The 16,586-nt window shown below is 40.9% G+C and overlaps 1 protein-coding gene across 3 annotated transcripts; it reads left to right on the top strand.

The window, feature by feature from the left end:
- Positions 1–484: 484 nt before the first annotated feature.
- On the top strand, positions 485–12,022 carry DUT (deoxyuridine triphosphatase). Of its 3 annotated transcripts, none has more exons than XM_017872778.1 (7): positions 485–659; positions 1,690–1,828; positions 3,853–3,944; positions 5,465–5,509; positions 10,687–10,761; positions 10,910–10,980; positions 11,482–12,022. In XM_017872778.1, exons 1-7 carry the CDS (start codon positions 635–637, stop codon positions 11,536–11,538), a joined length of 504 nt encoding a protein of 167 aa, XP_017728267.1. In that variant the 5' UTR covers positions 485–634; the 3' UTR covers positions 11,539–12,022. The 3 variants fall into 3 exon arrangements, with proteins under 3 accessions (XP_017728267.1, XP_017728268.1, XP_017728266.1); XM_017872779.1 differs by lacking the exon at positions 485–659 and adding an exon at positions 826–917; XM_017872777.1 differs by lacking the exon at positions 485–659 and adding an exon at positions 849–1,231 and having other exon boundaries at positions 11,482–12,018.
- The last annotated feature ends 4,564 nt before the right edge of the window (positions 12,023–16,586 follow it).

Genomic DNA, 16,586 nt, shown 5'->3' with positions numbered 1-16,586 from the left:
CGTGTTGCTATAGGCATAAATCTGGGAGGCCTCAAGGTGTAGCTAATATTTAACTTCCAGAGAAGGTAGTGTATATTCCATAGCCTCATGCAAAGGACTTTCAACAACGAAGAGGAACCAGTTAAGGAGACCGAAAAGGTAGGGCCTGTATGAAAAGGCACAGCAACGAATGTAAAACTTCCCCAATCATACTCTAATAACACTTCTACTTGTCATTTATCTAAAACTGTCCCACAGCTTAACTTTGAAAATTCAAAACCATGCAATTCAGCTCTCAGATTTGTGTGAGAAATAACGATACTTGCAGCTCAGAAAAAATTACTAACAACTATCTAGAAAGTGACTGCTTTAGCCCCCACTGTAAACTATACCACTGCGGCCCGATCCTTGTTGGACTCCTAGCCAAGGGGTTCCCGCTGCGTTTCTGTTGGGTTATCCTAAACCTGATAGGATACTACCGCCCTCCCTGCCTCCGGTCGAAAACACTACAACGTCTGGCACTCGGTGCTGAAAGGAAATCGGGCGCGGTGTCTTGCCCACAGTCAGGCGAGCGGCACCGGGTGCAGTAATTGTCACCGGCACCCACATGCGGTTCCGGCGCTTAGGGCGCCGCTGAACTCAGAGCCCGGGAGTCATGGCCGCTGGCGGTGACGCCCCAGGTAAGTCAGCCCAGGAGCAGGGGCCGGGCCTGGTGGACTCTCGGAAAAATGGGGGCCAGAGCAAACAAGAAGAGCGAGGGCAAGAGGCGTAGGCACCCGGAGGCGGCAGCAAGACTCAGAACGCCAAGGGCACCGTCTTCCTGGTGCCCCAGAGCCTGCGCCGCCTCTCCACGCCCCTCGCACGGCGGCGACTGCTTCCGAGGTCACGTTCCCGGGACGCGCGCGTCTTCAGGGTGGAAGCCTGGCGCACGTCCGGAGGTGCCGAGAAGCCAACCAGCCCAAACTGGGGGAAATGACTCTCCTCTGCCCTCGCCCCGCGCTCTGCTACCATTTCTTTCCGGCTCTGCTTCGCTCAGCGATGCAAAACGCGCGAGGCGCACGGCAGAGGGCCGAGGCCGCGGGACTCTCCGGGCCAGGCCCGCCCCGCGGCCGCGCAGCGCAGCACGGGACGCCCTGGCCGCCGTCCAGCGCTGGCAGTCTGAGCCCAGGCTGTCGAGGAGCCAGTACAGCCGGGGCCGCGGGCTGGAAGGGCGAGCTTCCTAAACCGGGGGAATGCCCGGCGCCCGGGGAGGGTAGGAGAGCGGCGGACAAAGGGCCCCGGCCGTCCGGAAGGAAGCCCCGCGGCTTGAGGCGGTGGGGGAAGTAGGGTGGCGGGCGGCCCCTGTGCGCGCGGGGGGGAGTTCATTAGGGTCTCTGGCGAGGGGGCGGCTTTCTAGTGTGTGAGGGCGACGCCCCAAAAGCTGTCACCCAGCGTTGGCCCTACGCGCTGAATGTGGATAGTTGATGGGGACCCAGTAGTTTCCGATCCCAAACCTGCTTTCTGAGAAGGGCTTCTAACCCAAAATGTGAATCCCGCTTCCCCTCTCGGCCAGAACTGTGGACTCGTCCTGGAGGGGGCGGTGGGCAGGGCGGAGCTGGCGGGAAATTTCGGTTTTGGCGGGTTCCCTGCGGCGCATCTGATCGTTGGCTCTCTTGTTCCTCGGGTGCTCTCCTCGCTCGCCTTCTGGCTTTGCCATGCCCTGCTCTGAAGAGACACCCGCTATTTCACCCAGTAAGCGGCCCCGGCCTACGGAGGAGGGCGGCATGCAGCTCCGCTTTGCCCGGCTCTCCGAGCACGCCACGGCCCCCACCCGGGGCTCCCCGCGGGCCGCGGGCTACGACCTGTACAGGTGAGCGGGGACCTTACGGCGAGGAGGCTGGGAAGGGCCGGCCATCCGCTGCCACAGCTAGAAACAGTCATCGAAGAGATCACAGGAACACACTAGTTATAAATAGGATTTCAGCCTTTTTCATGTTGAAAGTTTTAGCTTTCATCTTTGCCATAAATTTAAATAGAGATTTGGGCAAAGACTGCAGAATTAGTAAAATAACTATACGGCATCTAGCAAGGCGTTACTTTGCAACGTTTATTGTGCCCTTGCTAAATAGAAGATAGAGAGGAAGGCACATGGTGGCTTTCGAGTGGCCTGAGGGTGATGCCTGTGCTAAATAGAAAAGCCAAGGTGAGAGCCTCGATGTGAGCGTGAAAACACCTAAGAAGGATGAACAGAGATGTATCTGCCTTAAAAAGTTATTTTCTATACATTCATCTGGCCCCACGGTGGAATTTCAGAAGGCATGCGAATACGAAAGGCAGAGCTGCCTGTAATACTACCGCACTTTCTTCTCTACAGCACGTTTTACCTGTACTAAAAACTTGCCTTATGCTGTTGTATTTAGTCCTCACAACAATCCTTAGCTAGATAAGTGTTACTTTTTACGCAGGCGGTAGTTTGTGAAGAGCTGAATTTATTTCCCCAGAGACTTGAAGATGATACAATTTTTTATCCCGGATTTTGGGCTTTTTTTTTTTGTTTCTTTAGACTACTGTGCCCCAGTTCTTAGAGCCATGAAGGTAGGAGAAAAGTAATGCTGAGAGGGAAGGAGAGTTTATACTAAATCCCAAGCATTGGGATTTATTTTAAAGTATCTCAGGTAATTCAAACATGAGAACTATTGGTTTAAGCACAGGAGAAAAAGTAGTGCATGATGATAGCAACAGAAAAGAAAGTAAAAGGAAAGTAGGTATGGACAACTGCAGCTGGAAAAACTACAGTCTCTTAATTTTAATGAATAAAAGAGTGCTGTAGTTTGACTAGACCTTTCCAAAGTATATTTTGGAGCACTTTTTTGAGTCCTAGGGGAGTCTTTGATTTAAGATACCTTAAGTAGCCTGCTAATAAAATCAGGTGACTTTCTGTATACCGAAATAGACATGGAAATAATGTATCTGTAATAAATTAGGCCATAACTAATAAAGAGGGATTTCAGCAAAAGAAGGGGAAGTATAGTACTGCTTTAACAGACTTAATGAAGTTCTCCAAAGTAAACTTCTGGTTCTGCTCATTGTAAAATCTCTTAAATTTCTACCCAGCAGAGGGCCACAGTAATAGCAAGAGTAGCAGCATTTGCTACGCGGATCTTAGAGGAATTCTGTTCCAAAACAAGGTCCATCTTCAGGGACTGTTCACAGTGATCAGCTCTCTCCCTCAGCCAGGAAATTCATCGCCTAAGCTTGGCAAACCACCAAGTCCCGCCTGACAGATACAACACAGTTCTTTATCCCTCTTATTTTGTCCACCCATTTTCTCCTTTCCTTCTGCAGATATTCCCTAATCACATAAATGATTGTGAGAATAAAATGAGTTAATATATGTAAACCAGTTAGAACTGTGCCTGGCACATAGTAAAGGCTTAATCAATGATAGCTAGTATTATTAGTAATATTTGGCCTTTTTTCTTTGTTCTTTCTTCATTTTTTTCCTTTTCAAACTATGGTAGTAAAGCATCCACCTTTTGAAAGTTTGCCTTTCTGCCCTTTCATGCTAATAAGTACCTCAGTTTCCCAATAAACTTTTGTTCAGGGGCAAACATTTACAATGTTGACATCTCTTCACACCACCAAAAATATTCACGGAGAATTATTTTATCTAAAGCTGTCATTTTAGTAATAAAATAACTACCTCTACCTTCTTCATAAACTTTTAAGATGAATTGGGAATTCATCATAGCAAGGTTGATTTTAGAAACTAAAGTTGCATTAATTCATTAAATATATTGAAAATATAATTTAAATATATGCTTGGTCACAAAGAAAATATAAAAACAATTTTATAAATAGATTTGCAGTTATTTTCTTTCAATATTTTCTTAGTGCCTATGATTACACAATACCACCTATGGAGAAAGCTCTTGTGAAAACGGACATTCAGATAGCGCTCCCTTCTGGGTGTTATGGAAGAGTAGGTGAGTCATTTAAGAAACAGGTAACTATTTGTCAAGTTCTTCTTTGTGATATGTTCTTCATGTTTCATTTGGGGTAATAAGCAGGCAATACTGCTTGGGCTGTGCCCTAAAAGAAGCACCATTTGTGATAGCAAATGCACTGTTTGAAAGGCTTTATTTACATCTTTGCTTTGCCTCTTTTGACCCTTTTGTTTTCTCCTTCCTCACTGGAGCTTTTAGGCTCACATTGGCCTAGAAGGCTGTTCTCAGAACATGGCATTTTATATTAGGAGAGTAAAACTTGGGACCTTGGTCCCAGAGTGTGTAAGCCTACTTAACCTTTTCTTGTTTGGTCATGGGGTTAGGGTAAGGGATACTCTTCAGTGTTGTAGAGGCATTGGGAGGAGGTAGGACAAAATGGAGTACAAGTGAACAGGTTTGATTTTTCTGGAGCAGATCAGTTGTTACCAGACAGTTCTTTGCAAGAGCGTAAGTTCTTTTTGACTAACCAGAGTAAACATAAAGGAGTCAATCGAGCTGTGACGCCCTCCTCCAGGGAAAGGTGTTAGACTGGCATTATCTTATTAGCCACGAGTGGGGAAACTGCCAGTACTTCAGCCCTTAAAAGATAGCAAGATGGCCTCTCATCTCATCTCTTGGGCATCATTGACTGCATTTTTTAGAGTTTTTTCAGGGGAAGGGGCAGGAGATGGAGTGAAATAAAGGTTAGTATAGAAAGAGGCAGCATTATTGACAAAGTGCCTGATTTACATTATTCTAAAATAAAATACTAGTTAGGATAATTAATTATAGGCCTGATGCTTGAGACTGCAATAATAAGGTGTAACCGTAGCTTTTTATTTTTTTCAGTTTTAGGATTAAAAGTAGACTAGTATTGAATCATTGAGACGTAGTTTTTGGCGTTTTTAGTTAACTGATATTAGCCTGTTTGTCTTACTCTGGTTCGTGTGTTTCCTACAGGCATGTCTTTTGGCATCTGAATCATGAATAGTGGGGTTCCAAGTTGTAGGCTATGCTCTGCTACTATTTGGTTAGGTTTGTTTCCATCTCCCTTCCCCTTCCTTTCCCTTCCCATCTACATTGTACATGTTGTGGTTTCCCATCTTAAAACCAAAGTCTTCTTCCTCCGTAGTGTTCCTGCTGGCCACACTCCTCTTTCTTCCCCTTTGAGGCTTAACTTCTTGAAAGAGCAGCCTACAGTTGTTCCCATTTGCTCACCTTTCAGCTCATTCTAGCAATCCTTCTCCCCTGTCTGCAGCACCACAAATTCTAACTGAAGTCACATGGGAGTGGTTTAAGTTAGTTTTGAATTAAAACCTTGTAGAATTTTTCTAAACTAGTCTTTCCAACTTTGGTAATGCAGTATGATGAATATTCTTTAATTCAAAACCATGTGCTAAAGTTAAGATGAAGATGTAGATATTATAGGTGAAGAGAATGACATGCTTAAATTGCATCAGTTATCTCTGGTATAGCCCTTCCCCCTTAAAATAACCAATGTCTCCTTTTTTGTTTTTTAGCTCCACGGTCAGGCTTGGCTGCAAAACACTTTATTGATGTAGGAGGTAATACATTTCCTTTTTTATTCTGTAAATGTTTGCAAGCATTTTGTCTCTGTTTAAAAGGTAATATTCAAACGACAGATTTTATTTTAAGAAAATGAAATGACTAGAGGAAAGCTTGTTATTATAATACGAGGAGGCAAAGCTTTGTGGTTATTTTAAGCAATTATATTTTGCTTAACTACTAACTTAATTTTTAAAATAATTATTACCTGATTATTAATGACTTAGATTTAATGATGTAATAATTAGGTAATTATTTAAGCAACAAGAGTTCTAGAAAACACAAGGCTATCTTGTAAGAATTTTCTTCATAAGAGAGCTATCTGTCTTTAGCAAAATATAACAAGAAAATCTTTCCCTGAAGTCAGGAGAGAAAACACTTTTCTCTAAATTTGTCAAGACAGTCCTCTGTGGTACCTGTTTCCCTTATAATAAAGTCTTTCTCAGGTCTCCCAAAGTTAACCCTACCTCATGTGGTACCTTTCATGAAGAATCTTCAGTGTCCTCTGCTAACTACTCTTGCTACAGAGCTACTCCTCTTATCGTAAGGAAACTTCTGCTTTCCTGATGTGGTTTCCTTGTTTCGGGTCTCCTCCAACTGGGATTCAGACCCCACTTAACGTGGTCCCTACATACTGATCCTTTATCCCATCAGTAGTGAATGTTTCATTTAACAAGATATCTTGGCCCCACATAAGTAGGTATGCTAGATCTCCTCCACCCGTTTTTACAGAGCTACTTTATATAGCTCTGGCTTAGAAATGAGCCCACGTGGATATGTGGTAACAACTGGAGTCTCTGTGTGATTCCAACCCACTCGTTCTTTCCACTGCAATTAAGTGTGAAGATTACCCTGCTGTATCCCCCTCACCAACTAAACACGTCCTGAATTAGCTCACTTTTATGTGCCACTGCAAGGGCTAACTAAGCACTTAATGAAACCTGGCTATCCTAGACCTGCTCCTTAGTCTGACATTTGGTGGGCATGGTGTCTCTCCATAGTGTCACTAGGTGGTGCTGTTGGCCAAGACAGGACCCCAAAAGTACCCAGTTCTTAGGGACTAAAGGGGAGCTAAGTTTTACATAGCAGGGATGGACATTGACAGCCCACTCTCTGGTTGAGGATTCCTTGGGCTCTGTAAGTTATGCTCTGTAAGTTGACTTTTTACAAGGTCAACTATGGTCATTTGGGACTGTAACTTAAGGATATAAATGATTGTATATATTTTCAACGAAGTTTCAAATGATTGTGCAAGGAACAGGAGCTTTGGAATAACAACTGGATTTAGGTCCCAGCTCTGTCACTAACTAGTTATTAACCTTTCTGAGCCTGTTTCCTCATCTTTCAATGGAAATTAGTGTGCCTGCCTCTGAGTGGTGGGAGGATTAAATGATAATATGTATGAAATACCTAATACAGTGCTTGGCACATATTAGATTCTGTGAGATATAATTTCTGTCCTTAGGGACTTCACAGATTGTTTTATGTGGAAACTTTTCTTTTTTTCGACTTTGTTACTAATTTTTGCTCTGTTTAAAACAACTTTCTGGAAAAAAATTCATGTAAAAGAATGGAAAGTTAGTTTGCCTAGTGGTTGGTATGGTATTATTCATAAAATTACATTGTGGTGTGTTCTTGGATGCAGAGAACCTTAACAATCTCCCTTAGGCACAAGTTTATCATAGTTGGCAACAGTTTTTATTTCTGAAAAGAGATGTTGTTAGAAATCCCAGGCTGTAAATAAGGGTCAAAGGGAAAAGTTGAGCATTCAGGATTCTGTTCAGAATTCACATCTGGTAGGTGTGGATAGTTTTTCACTAAAAAAAGGTTTCCAACAAATGACATGCCAAACTCTTGACACAGTAAAACTTTTGCCTGAAGTCAGTTAATCACTCTGCCAGTTCCAATGCATGATTTTTCCAGTGATAACTTCAAGATACTTTCTGCTTTCTCTGAGGAAAAATGTCCCTGATACTTACATCCTGTAGGCAGAGAAGGCTTTTCTTGAAGGTCGAATGGCAATTGGGTGGTAAATGAGTTTGGAACTACTGAAAGTTTTATACCATCAGCATTCATGTTAAAAAAAAAAAAAAACTGTTGAGGGCCTTTTTTTCTGCCATACGTTTGAATTGACTTCAAACTACTTAATTTCTTTTAGTCAGTTAGAGGTTTTTCACATTTTCTTGGCCCAAGTGTAAAGATCACCTGTCTCTAGAATTCAAGAAACCCGGTCATTTGAGTAGTTCTGATAGGACTACTTTACAGGTACAGCAGAGGCCTTTACAGAAAGGGAATATTTTTGTATGTTAGAAGATACTATAAAGCCAACAAGCAAATATTTACAATTTATATGAAAAAGAACAAATGAGAAAAAAAAATGAACAAAATATAGACGAGGACATGCAAATGTCCAACAAATGGGAGGAAAAAAGTCCAGCCTCACTAATCATCAGGGAATGAAAAGTAAGGCAATGAGATAACCATTTTGTACTCATCATATTGGCCAGAATGTAAGAGATTGTTGCCATCAGATATTGGCAAGCATTTTGGAAATGGGCATTCTCAAATATTGCTGATGGAAGTCTGAACGGCTACACCTTTTTTTTGCAACCTATTTGATGAAAATAAAAAGTATTAATGTACAAGGATATATTTAAAGGGCTTCTTTATTTTTTATAGCAAAATGTGAAAGCAGACTGTGTCTGATATTATGTAAGAGAATAGTTACATAGAAACATATGGTACAGGTTGGGCATCATGGCTCATGCCTGTAATTCCAGCACTTTGGGAGGCTGAAACAGACAGATTGCTTGAACCCAGGAGTTTGAGGCTCATTTGAGCAACATAGGGATACTTTCTCTCTACAAGAAATATAAAAATTAGCCAGGTGTGGTGGTGCCTGTGCACCTGGAGGCTGAGGTGGGAGAATCACTTGAGGTTGAGGCTGTAGTGAGTTGTGATCATACCACTATACTCCTGCCTGGGCTATAGAGTGAGACCCTGCCAAAAAAAGAAAGAGAAAAAGAGATACCATATTTCCATGTCTTGTATCTAAAAAGAATGGCTAACATTTACATTTGTTAATCTCAAAGGATAAACAGAAAAAAGTAGTATGTAAGATATATTTCTGTAACATTAGCTATCTCAGGGAGGGTAAGAGAATGTTATAAGCTTTTACTTTATATGTATTTGCATTGTTTTGGTTATTTAAAAATTTTCGAATAAAGTAGAAACAGAATAGTTCAGAAGTCAGTCAGTCCATATTGTCTTTCTCTAACTCATTCAAGATAGATGAATTACTAGCCTGTACCTCAAAATCTCCCAGCATGGAAGTTCTCTAGCCTACTGTGGCCATTTTTTTCTAACATGGAACAACATGCTATGTTGAGGGATTTCTTCATTAAATCTAATTTAAATTGTCCCTGCAGTCAAAATTTTTTCCATATAGGTAATGTGGAAAACAGCTGGTTTCATCTTTATATCAATTTTTTTCATAAATATTAAGGTATAAATTAATGGTCAACTGACAGTGGAGAAATAAAGCAGGGTTTGGTAATTCGAATTGGTCAAGTTCAGTAATTGATTGTTTCCTTCAGGCCAGACAGGAGATGAACTGCCTTTGCTGCTTTTCTGCCCAGTTTTATACTCACTCTTCTTGTAAACGTATTGCATCAGGAACCTTTTCAGAAGTGCTTAAATTCAGATTCACTTGTCCCTAGTAATTCATTCATAAAGCATAGGGGTTCATTTAAATGTATGTTGTAATCCATTTGGAAAATCTAAAATGTTGTTTTTGCTGAATATGGTGGACCTAAGCGTTTGCTTTTTTTTTCCCCCCTTACATGAGAAAATTGAAAGGATATGCTTTGGAATTACCTTTGTTCTAAAAAAATGGGGGGTGGGTATGTTTTGGGTTTTTTTTCATTTGTTTTCTCAGCTTTCAAATAATGAGGAGTATGGGCAAATAGCGTTACTGCCCATTGAGCTGAACACATTATTTTTAGTTCCATATTTTTTTAGTTCCATTTTTTCCTTCATCAGGGTTTTTGTTGGGGGTAGAGTATTAATAACAAGTAAGATGTGACATGGAGCTGTATTCAGTTAGATTCACGTGAGTCCTATCAAGCCTTTCACAAACTGAGGGGAAAGAATTCCATGTATAGCAGGAAATTGCGAGTGGGAGGAGGAAGGGAAGTGACTGCTAATAAGGTAGGGGATTTTCGGAGGGAGGGTAATGAAAATGTGCTATAATTGACTGTGACGATAGTTGGCCAACTCTAATACATTATAAACTGTGGAACTGTTACACTTTAAATGGATAAATGGTATGCTTTGTGAATTATTTGTCAACATAAAAAAAGGAAAAGGCCTGTTGCACCTGTATTATCTGTGCTTGTGTTTATGGAAATATTTTAAATTATTGGCTCAAAGATAAATGCTAGCAAGTCTGGTAAGTGTAACTCTCTGGGCTATGGCAGGGATGTGGCTTAAGTCTCCCCTGCAAAGATCTTCTCCCCCGTGTTCATAATCTCAAAGAAGTACTAATTACACATATAAAGTTGTAGTCATGAAGCCTATGTGCTACTGTCTTCTGAGAAATCATGCTCTAAGAAAGGATGGGGGTTCAAATTAAAAGGAGAGGAAGATTATGAACTGAAAAGTTCAGGTACATTTTAGTGTAAAATGGAATGTTCTAAGATTTGCAAGACTGCTGCTTCACAATGTCAGCGTTGACTTATTCCACTGCAGAGCTTTAGGCTTTTTTACATTTTTATTTATGACTCAATCGTATTTCAATCTGGGTATTAGTGGGAAGCTGATACCAGGAAAAGCCTTTAGAACCCAAATTGTAATTTTCTCCTAGTCTTTTTGGCAAGTGTGCGGTGGGTAGACAGTAGGTTGGAGATGGTCATTGCTACTCCCAGCTTAAAAGAGGAAATGGTTGCCATTTGATAAAGAGTGACAGGTTGGAAAATTAGGATCTGTTTTCTAAATTTTTATTTGTATTTTAGTAATATCATTTCTTGGTTTTGAGGCTTTACATAGTACCAGGGCAAGATTCACTTATTCAATTGTAAGAATACAAATCTCAGAGCTACATAACAGTGATTTTGGGATCTTACACCTCTAGTATTCAGATAGCAAAATCGAGATAATATTATTTTCTTTTTTCTAGCTGGTGTCATAGATGAAGATTATAGAGGAAATGTTGGTGTTGTACTGTTTAATTTTGGCAAAGAAAAGTTTGAAGGTATGTTAAATATATACATTCACATAATTCTAGTGAATTTTCGGAGTCATGTATGTGTAAATAATATTGACTCCTTTAATTCTCATTGATTAAGACAGGATGTGGAGAATGTCAGTAATATCAGTAATAAACTATTCTTTCTTTGAAGTCAAAAAGGGTGATCGAATTGCACAGCTCATTTGCGAACGGATTTTTTATCCAGAAATAGAAGAAGTTCAAGTAAGTATTATAAAGGATGATAGAGAATAAGTAATATAACATCTTAAGTGAAGAAATATGTATAATCTTGAGGATTTAATATGCTGTTTGTAACTAAATAGTATATATGACTAAACTTATTTTAAGCAAATTTAAAATACTAGTTTTAAGAATTTCTTAAAATGGTTTTCATGTAGCTATTATGTAGTATTTACTTTGCATAATAAGTTATTTAAACATACTGTGAACCTCTAATATTGTATTAGAATTTTAAAAGTTATCCAAATTTAATTNTTTGCATAATAAGTTATTTAAACATACTGTGAACCTCTAATATTGTATTAGAATTTTTAAAAGTTATCCAAATTTAATTTTCTTCTTTCTGTAATCTCCCTTTTGAAAAGATGATATAGCAAGAGTAGAATTCTGGCTATATTTTTCTTAGGAGCTAGAGAGGAAAACTGAAAGAGGCTCTAAAAAAAACTGTGAAGCTTACCACCTTTGTATCTGTCTATCTTTTAGGCTTTGGATGACACTGAAAGGGGTTCAGGTGGTTTTGGTTCCACTGGAAAGAATTAAAATTTATGCCAAGAACAGAAAACGAGAAGTCATACCTATTTCTTAAAAAAAAAGTTTTTGCTTAAAGTGTTTTGGTGTTTTGCACTTCTGTAAATTTACTAGCTTCACCTTCGAAAAGTACTGCATTTTTTACTTTATTATTATTTTTTTATGGTCAAGGAAGAGATCATAAAAAAAAACACAAAGCTTTTTGTGTTTGGATCAAAAAGAAACTTTGTTTTTCTGCAATTGATGGTTGTATGTAAATCTGCTTTGTGGTGACCTGATGTAAAGTGTCTTCTTAAAATCAAATGTACATCAATTACAGATTAAAAAAAAAAATTGTATTTAACTCAAATGATCCTCCCCTTCAGCAACTTATTTTGCTTTAATTCCTTTAACTCTTAAGCAATAGGTTGTATTCAGTAAACTTAAATTCTTATACAAGGTACATAATCTTGCATAAGCTGAACTAAAAGAAAATGAAAAGGAGAGATTAAAGGTATTCCTTCTTCCTTCTCTTCACTAGTTTAAAACTTCTTTTATTCTTAAGATTCTTTGTGATGAGGGTGAGAAAAGAATCCTCAGTTTATTTTCCACTATTAATCTTTCTTTTGATAAATCCTCTATTGACTGGGTAGAGGTATGTTTGTGAAAGACATGTAACTTGGGGATTTGTTACCTTTAATTTGTTCCCCTGAATTTCATCTCATCAGGCAAGTTGTACTAGTTGTAGCTATGAGTTTCCCTAAGTGAAGTAGCAATAGGCTGTAATCAAGAAAATATGCTATTTATAGGGATAAGATAAATGAAATAATACATACTTCGGCCACCAGGTTTTTCTATCTCACATACATAAGCAGCACTTCATTGCAGATACGGAACTGATTCTGTGGCTTAGCTTGATTGACATCTTTTGGAAGTTTCTGCTAGTGTGCTTTCCTTTCTTTACTATGTTTCTCAAATTGCTTTGTGTCAGGGTTTTTTGGTGTCACTTAGGTTTTGTCCATCAGATTCTATGAGACACCAGGCATCATTTTGAGGATGTGGGTTATACACATGGAATGCTTCTGGAACTATCAGTTCGCTTGGCCACCCAGTTTGTGGAAGCACAGGCAAGACTGTTCTTTTCTGGTGATTCTCCAAGCCATTTAATACCCTGCAATGTAATTGTCCATCTGTGGGTCACAGTTCATTAGTGAGTCTTGAAATCAACTCACTGGGACATAGCCACCGTTTTTGTGTACTGGATTGGGCTATAAATTATTACTGTTGTCAATAAAATTTAAATGTTTTTCTGCTAAACTAACCAGAATGGATTCTGTTTTGTGCACCTGAACTATGATCAATACCGAATAACAGCTGAGTAAGAACAAACAGTATTACATGGCTACCGAGAAATATGGTCTTAGTTTACCCTGTTAATATTAGTTACCTCTTAGAGAAAGTCTGCTGTAGGCTGGGCGCGGTGGCTCACGCTTTGCTCTCAAATCCTAGAGGCCTCTGCTGTGATTCACCTATGGGAGCCTGCCAAAGGCTCCAAACAGCATCCCTATCTGCCACTGTCACCTCAAGCACCATTGGATCTGCTGGGTCATATGGCCCAAGTAGCAGAGCAGCTTGCACAGCAGCCTGGACCTGTTGCAGAGCCTTCTGTTCTGGATCCCACTCAAAACTGGCAGCCTTTCAGGTCACTTGATAAATGAGCTGGAGTAAGACACCCAAATGAGGAATGTGTTGCCTCCAAAATCCAAATAGGCCCACTAGGCGTTGTGCTTCTTTCTTGGTTGTAGGAGGGACCAAATACAGCAACTTATCCTTTACCTTAGAAGGAATATCTCGACAGGCCCCACGCCACTGGACCCCTAGAAATTTTACTGAGGTAGAAGTTCCCTGAATTTTAGTTGGATTTATTTCCCATCCTCTGGCACATAAATGTCTCACCAATAAGTCCAGTGTGCTTTCTACTTCTCACTGGATCCAATCAGCATAATGTCATCAGTGTAATGGACCAGTGTGATATCTTGCAGAAGCAAAAAGCAATTAAGGTCTCTCCAAATAAGATTATGACACAAAGCTGGAGAGTTAATAAACCCTTGAGGTAGGACAGTAAAGGCATATATATGCCAACTGAAGGCAAATTCCTTCTGATGGGCCTTATGGACAGGAATGGAGAAAGGCATTTGCCAAGTCAATGGCTGTATACCAGGTACCAGGAGATGTGTTAATTGGCTCAAGCAATGAAACCACATCTGGTACAGCAACTGCAATTGGAGTCACCACTTGGTTAAGCTTATGATAATACACTGTCATTCTCTAAGATCCATCTGTCTTCTGCACAGGCCAAATGGGAGCGTTGGATAGGGATGTGATGGGAATCACCATCCCTGCATCTTTCAAGTCCTTGATGGTGGCACAGTAATCTCTGCAATCTCTCCAGGGATTCAATATCATATTTTGATTTACTCATTTTTTAGGTAGAGCCAGCTCTAATGGCTTCCATTTGGCCTTTCTCACCATAATAGTCCTCACCCAGTCAGGGACCAGTGTGGGGGTTCTGCCAGGTGCTCAGTATGTCTATGCCAATTATGCATTCTGGCACTGGGGAAATGACCACAGGATGAGTCCAGGAACCCACTGGACCTACTGTAAGTCGGACCTGAACTAAAACTCCATTAATTTTCTGACCTCCATATGCTCCTACTTTAACTGTAGGACCATAATGACATTTTGGGTTCCCTGGAATCAGTGTCAGCTCAGAGTCAGTGTCCAGTAGTCCCCAAAATGTCTGATTATTTCTCTTTCCCCATTGCTCAGTTACCCTGGTAAAAGCCAGATGTCTCCTTGGGGAAGGATGAGAGAAAGATTCACTGCATAAATTGTCGGTAATATAGTGGGGTCCTTCCTCAAGAGAACCTGGCCTCCCCTTCATTCAAGGGGTTCTGGGTCTGTAAACAGGCTCAAGTCTGGAAACTGATTGAGGGGCCATGATTCTCTGTTTTTATAATTCAAATTAGTCTTTTGTCCATTAGACCTAGAAGTGTTCTGTTTGTATGATTTAGGTAGGAATGCAGTAGGCTTCCTATCAATTTCATTTCTAGGAACACTGATTAATTAGCCAATGCCAGAGCTCTACACGAGTCAGACTATTCTGATTGCCGCTTTGCCTCTGCTGTCCATTATGGTTACTACGCCCACCTTGCCTTTGATGGTTGAGTGCTGCCACTTGGCCCCTGCCACCTCAGGATCCAATTATTCCCATTGTATTTAACTTTTGTAGTTGAGTGGCTGCAGTTCTCACCGTTAGATCTAACATACAGAGAAGAACAATTACAGGGCTCTTCAGAGGTGCAGATACTGTCCTCACAAATCTATTTCACAAGACATTGGTCAAGGGTATATCTTCTGGACCCTCCCAGCTGGGAGGAGTAGGCCTAAAGTGACTAATCCACTCCACCATTCCAATCTCCCTAAGCTTTTGGATCCCTTCCTCTACATTAAACCAAGGGAGATCAGGCATTTCCAACTCACGGTGGGCCAACTTTTAATCCATATTTCAGCTAAACAAACAAACTATAAAAACCTTTTTTAGCTCCCCAAGCTGCAACATTAAATGCAGAGTCCCTACTTAGTGGGCCCACATCAATAAATTCAGCCTGATCCAACTCTATGTTCCTTCCACCATTATCCCATACACTTGATATCCATCCCATGTCTGTTCTCCAGATTGCTGTTTATATAAATTAGAGAACTCAAGCAGTTCTTTTTGAGTGTAGAGCACCTCCTAATGGGTCACATTCTCAGCCTCACCTGCAGGGGCTCGCTGGGACTTTAGTTTAGTTGTAGGTCTAGAAGCAAACAGGAGTGGTAGGGGTGGCTCCTGAGACGAATCAACATTATTTTGCCTGGAACTGCCTCAGGGGAGGCCATCACTGTTGCCTCAGGCAGCACAGGGTTTATCTCAGACAAAGGTGGAAAGGCTGATATGGCAGCATGGGTCAGGGTGGGAGGATGTTGCCTCTACTGGGGATGGAGAAACTATCCCTTCTGGCAAAAAAGGTTCATCAAAAGTTTACAAATTCAATGTTCCCAGCTTCATCAGGGTCCTCCCACACATCCCCATTCCAAGTTGCAGGGTCTCATTCTTTTCCAATCAATACCCTCACTGTAACAGTAGACACCTCCCAAGGTTGTGCATAAACCTTTCTGTTGCAAGTCAGCCACTTGCGTGATAAGAGTTTGTGTCTGTTTTTCCACAACTTCAGATCTTTCTCTACAGGAGATAGGACTCACTCAGGGCAACCTTAGCAGATTTGAGGCTCAGTATCTGCTTCTGAAGCCAGGAGACGGAATCCCTGAGTTCATCATTTTCTTTCATCACTTTGCTGAACTTAGGAGCAAACAACCAATTTCATTATGTTCCTTGGTTGTCCACATATGGTCTAAGGTATTATGTATAGAGTCGCTAAACTCCTTGCCTCTCATGAGCAGTGAATCAGGAGTGTCAAATGTATTTATTTTGCGTGACTGTCTAAACAGTTCACACCAAGGACTATCAATGTTCTCCATACTATTCGAAGTAGAGTCCTTAGCATTTGGGGATCTAATCATATTAAGCAGCCAACTCCAGAAACCCCAAAACCAACAAAAGAACTCCACCCTTAATATTCTGTTCCTCTAGAACCACTTCTGGTACCAAAATCTGTATTACTCAGGCTCCTCTTAGAGGGACAGAACTGAAAAGGGGAGAGTACTAAGTATTAACTTACAGGATCACCAGGTCCCACAATAGGCTGTCTGCAAGCTGAAGAGCAAGGAGAGCAGTCCAAGTCCCAAAACTAAAGAACTCAGAGTCCGATGTTCGGGGGCAGGAATCATCCAGCGCGGGAGAAAGATGTAGGCTCAGCGTCTAGGTCCATCTCTCCTTTTTCACGTTCTTCTGCCTGCTTTATCTTCACTGGAAACTAATTAGATTGTGCCTACCAGATTAAGGGTGGATCTGCCTCCCCCAGCCTGCTGAATCAAATGTTAATCTCTTTTGGCAATACCCACACAGACACACCCAGGAT

Source organism: Rhinopithecus bieti, unplaced genomic scaffold (genome assembly GCF_001698545.2).
Source record: "Rhinopithecus bieti isolate Rb0 unplaced genomic scaffold, ASM169854v2 scaffold_6945, whole genome shotgun sequence".
NCBI classification, from domain to species: Eukaryota; Metazoa; Chordata; class Mammalia; order Primates; family Cercopithecidae; genus Rhinopithecus; species Rhinopithecus bieti.
The sequence above is the reverse complement of the archived record's forward strand: the minus strand, read 5'-3'. Positions and strand labels throughout refer to the sequence as shown.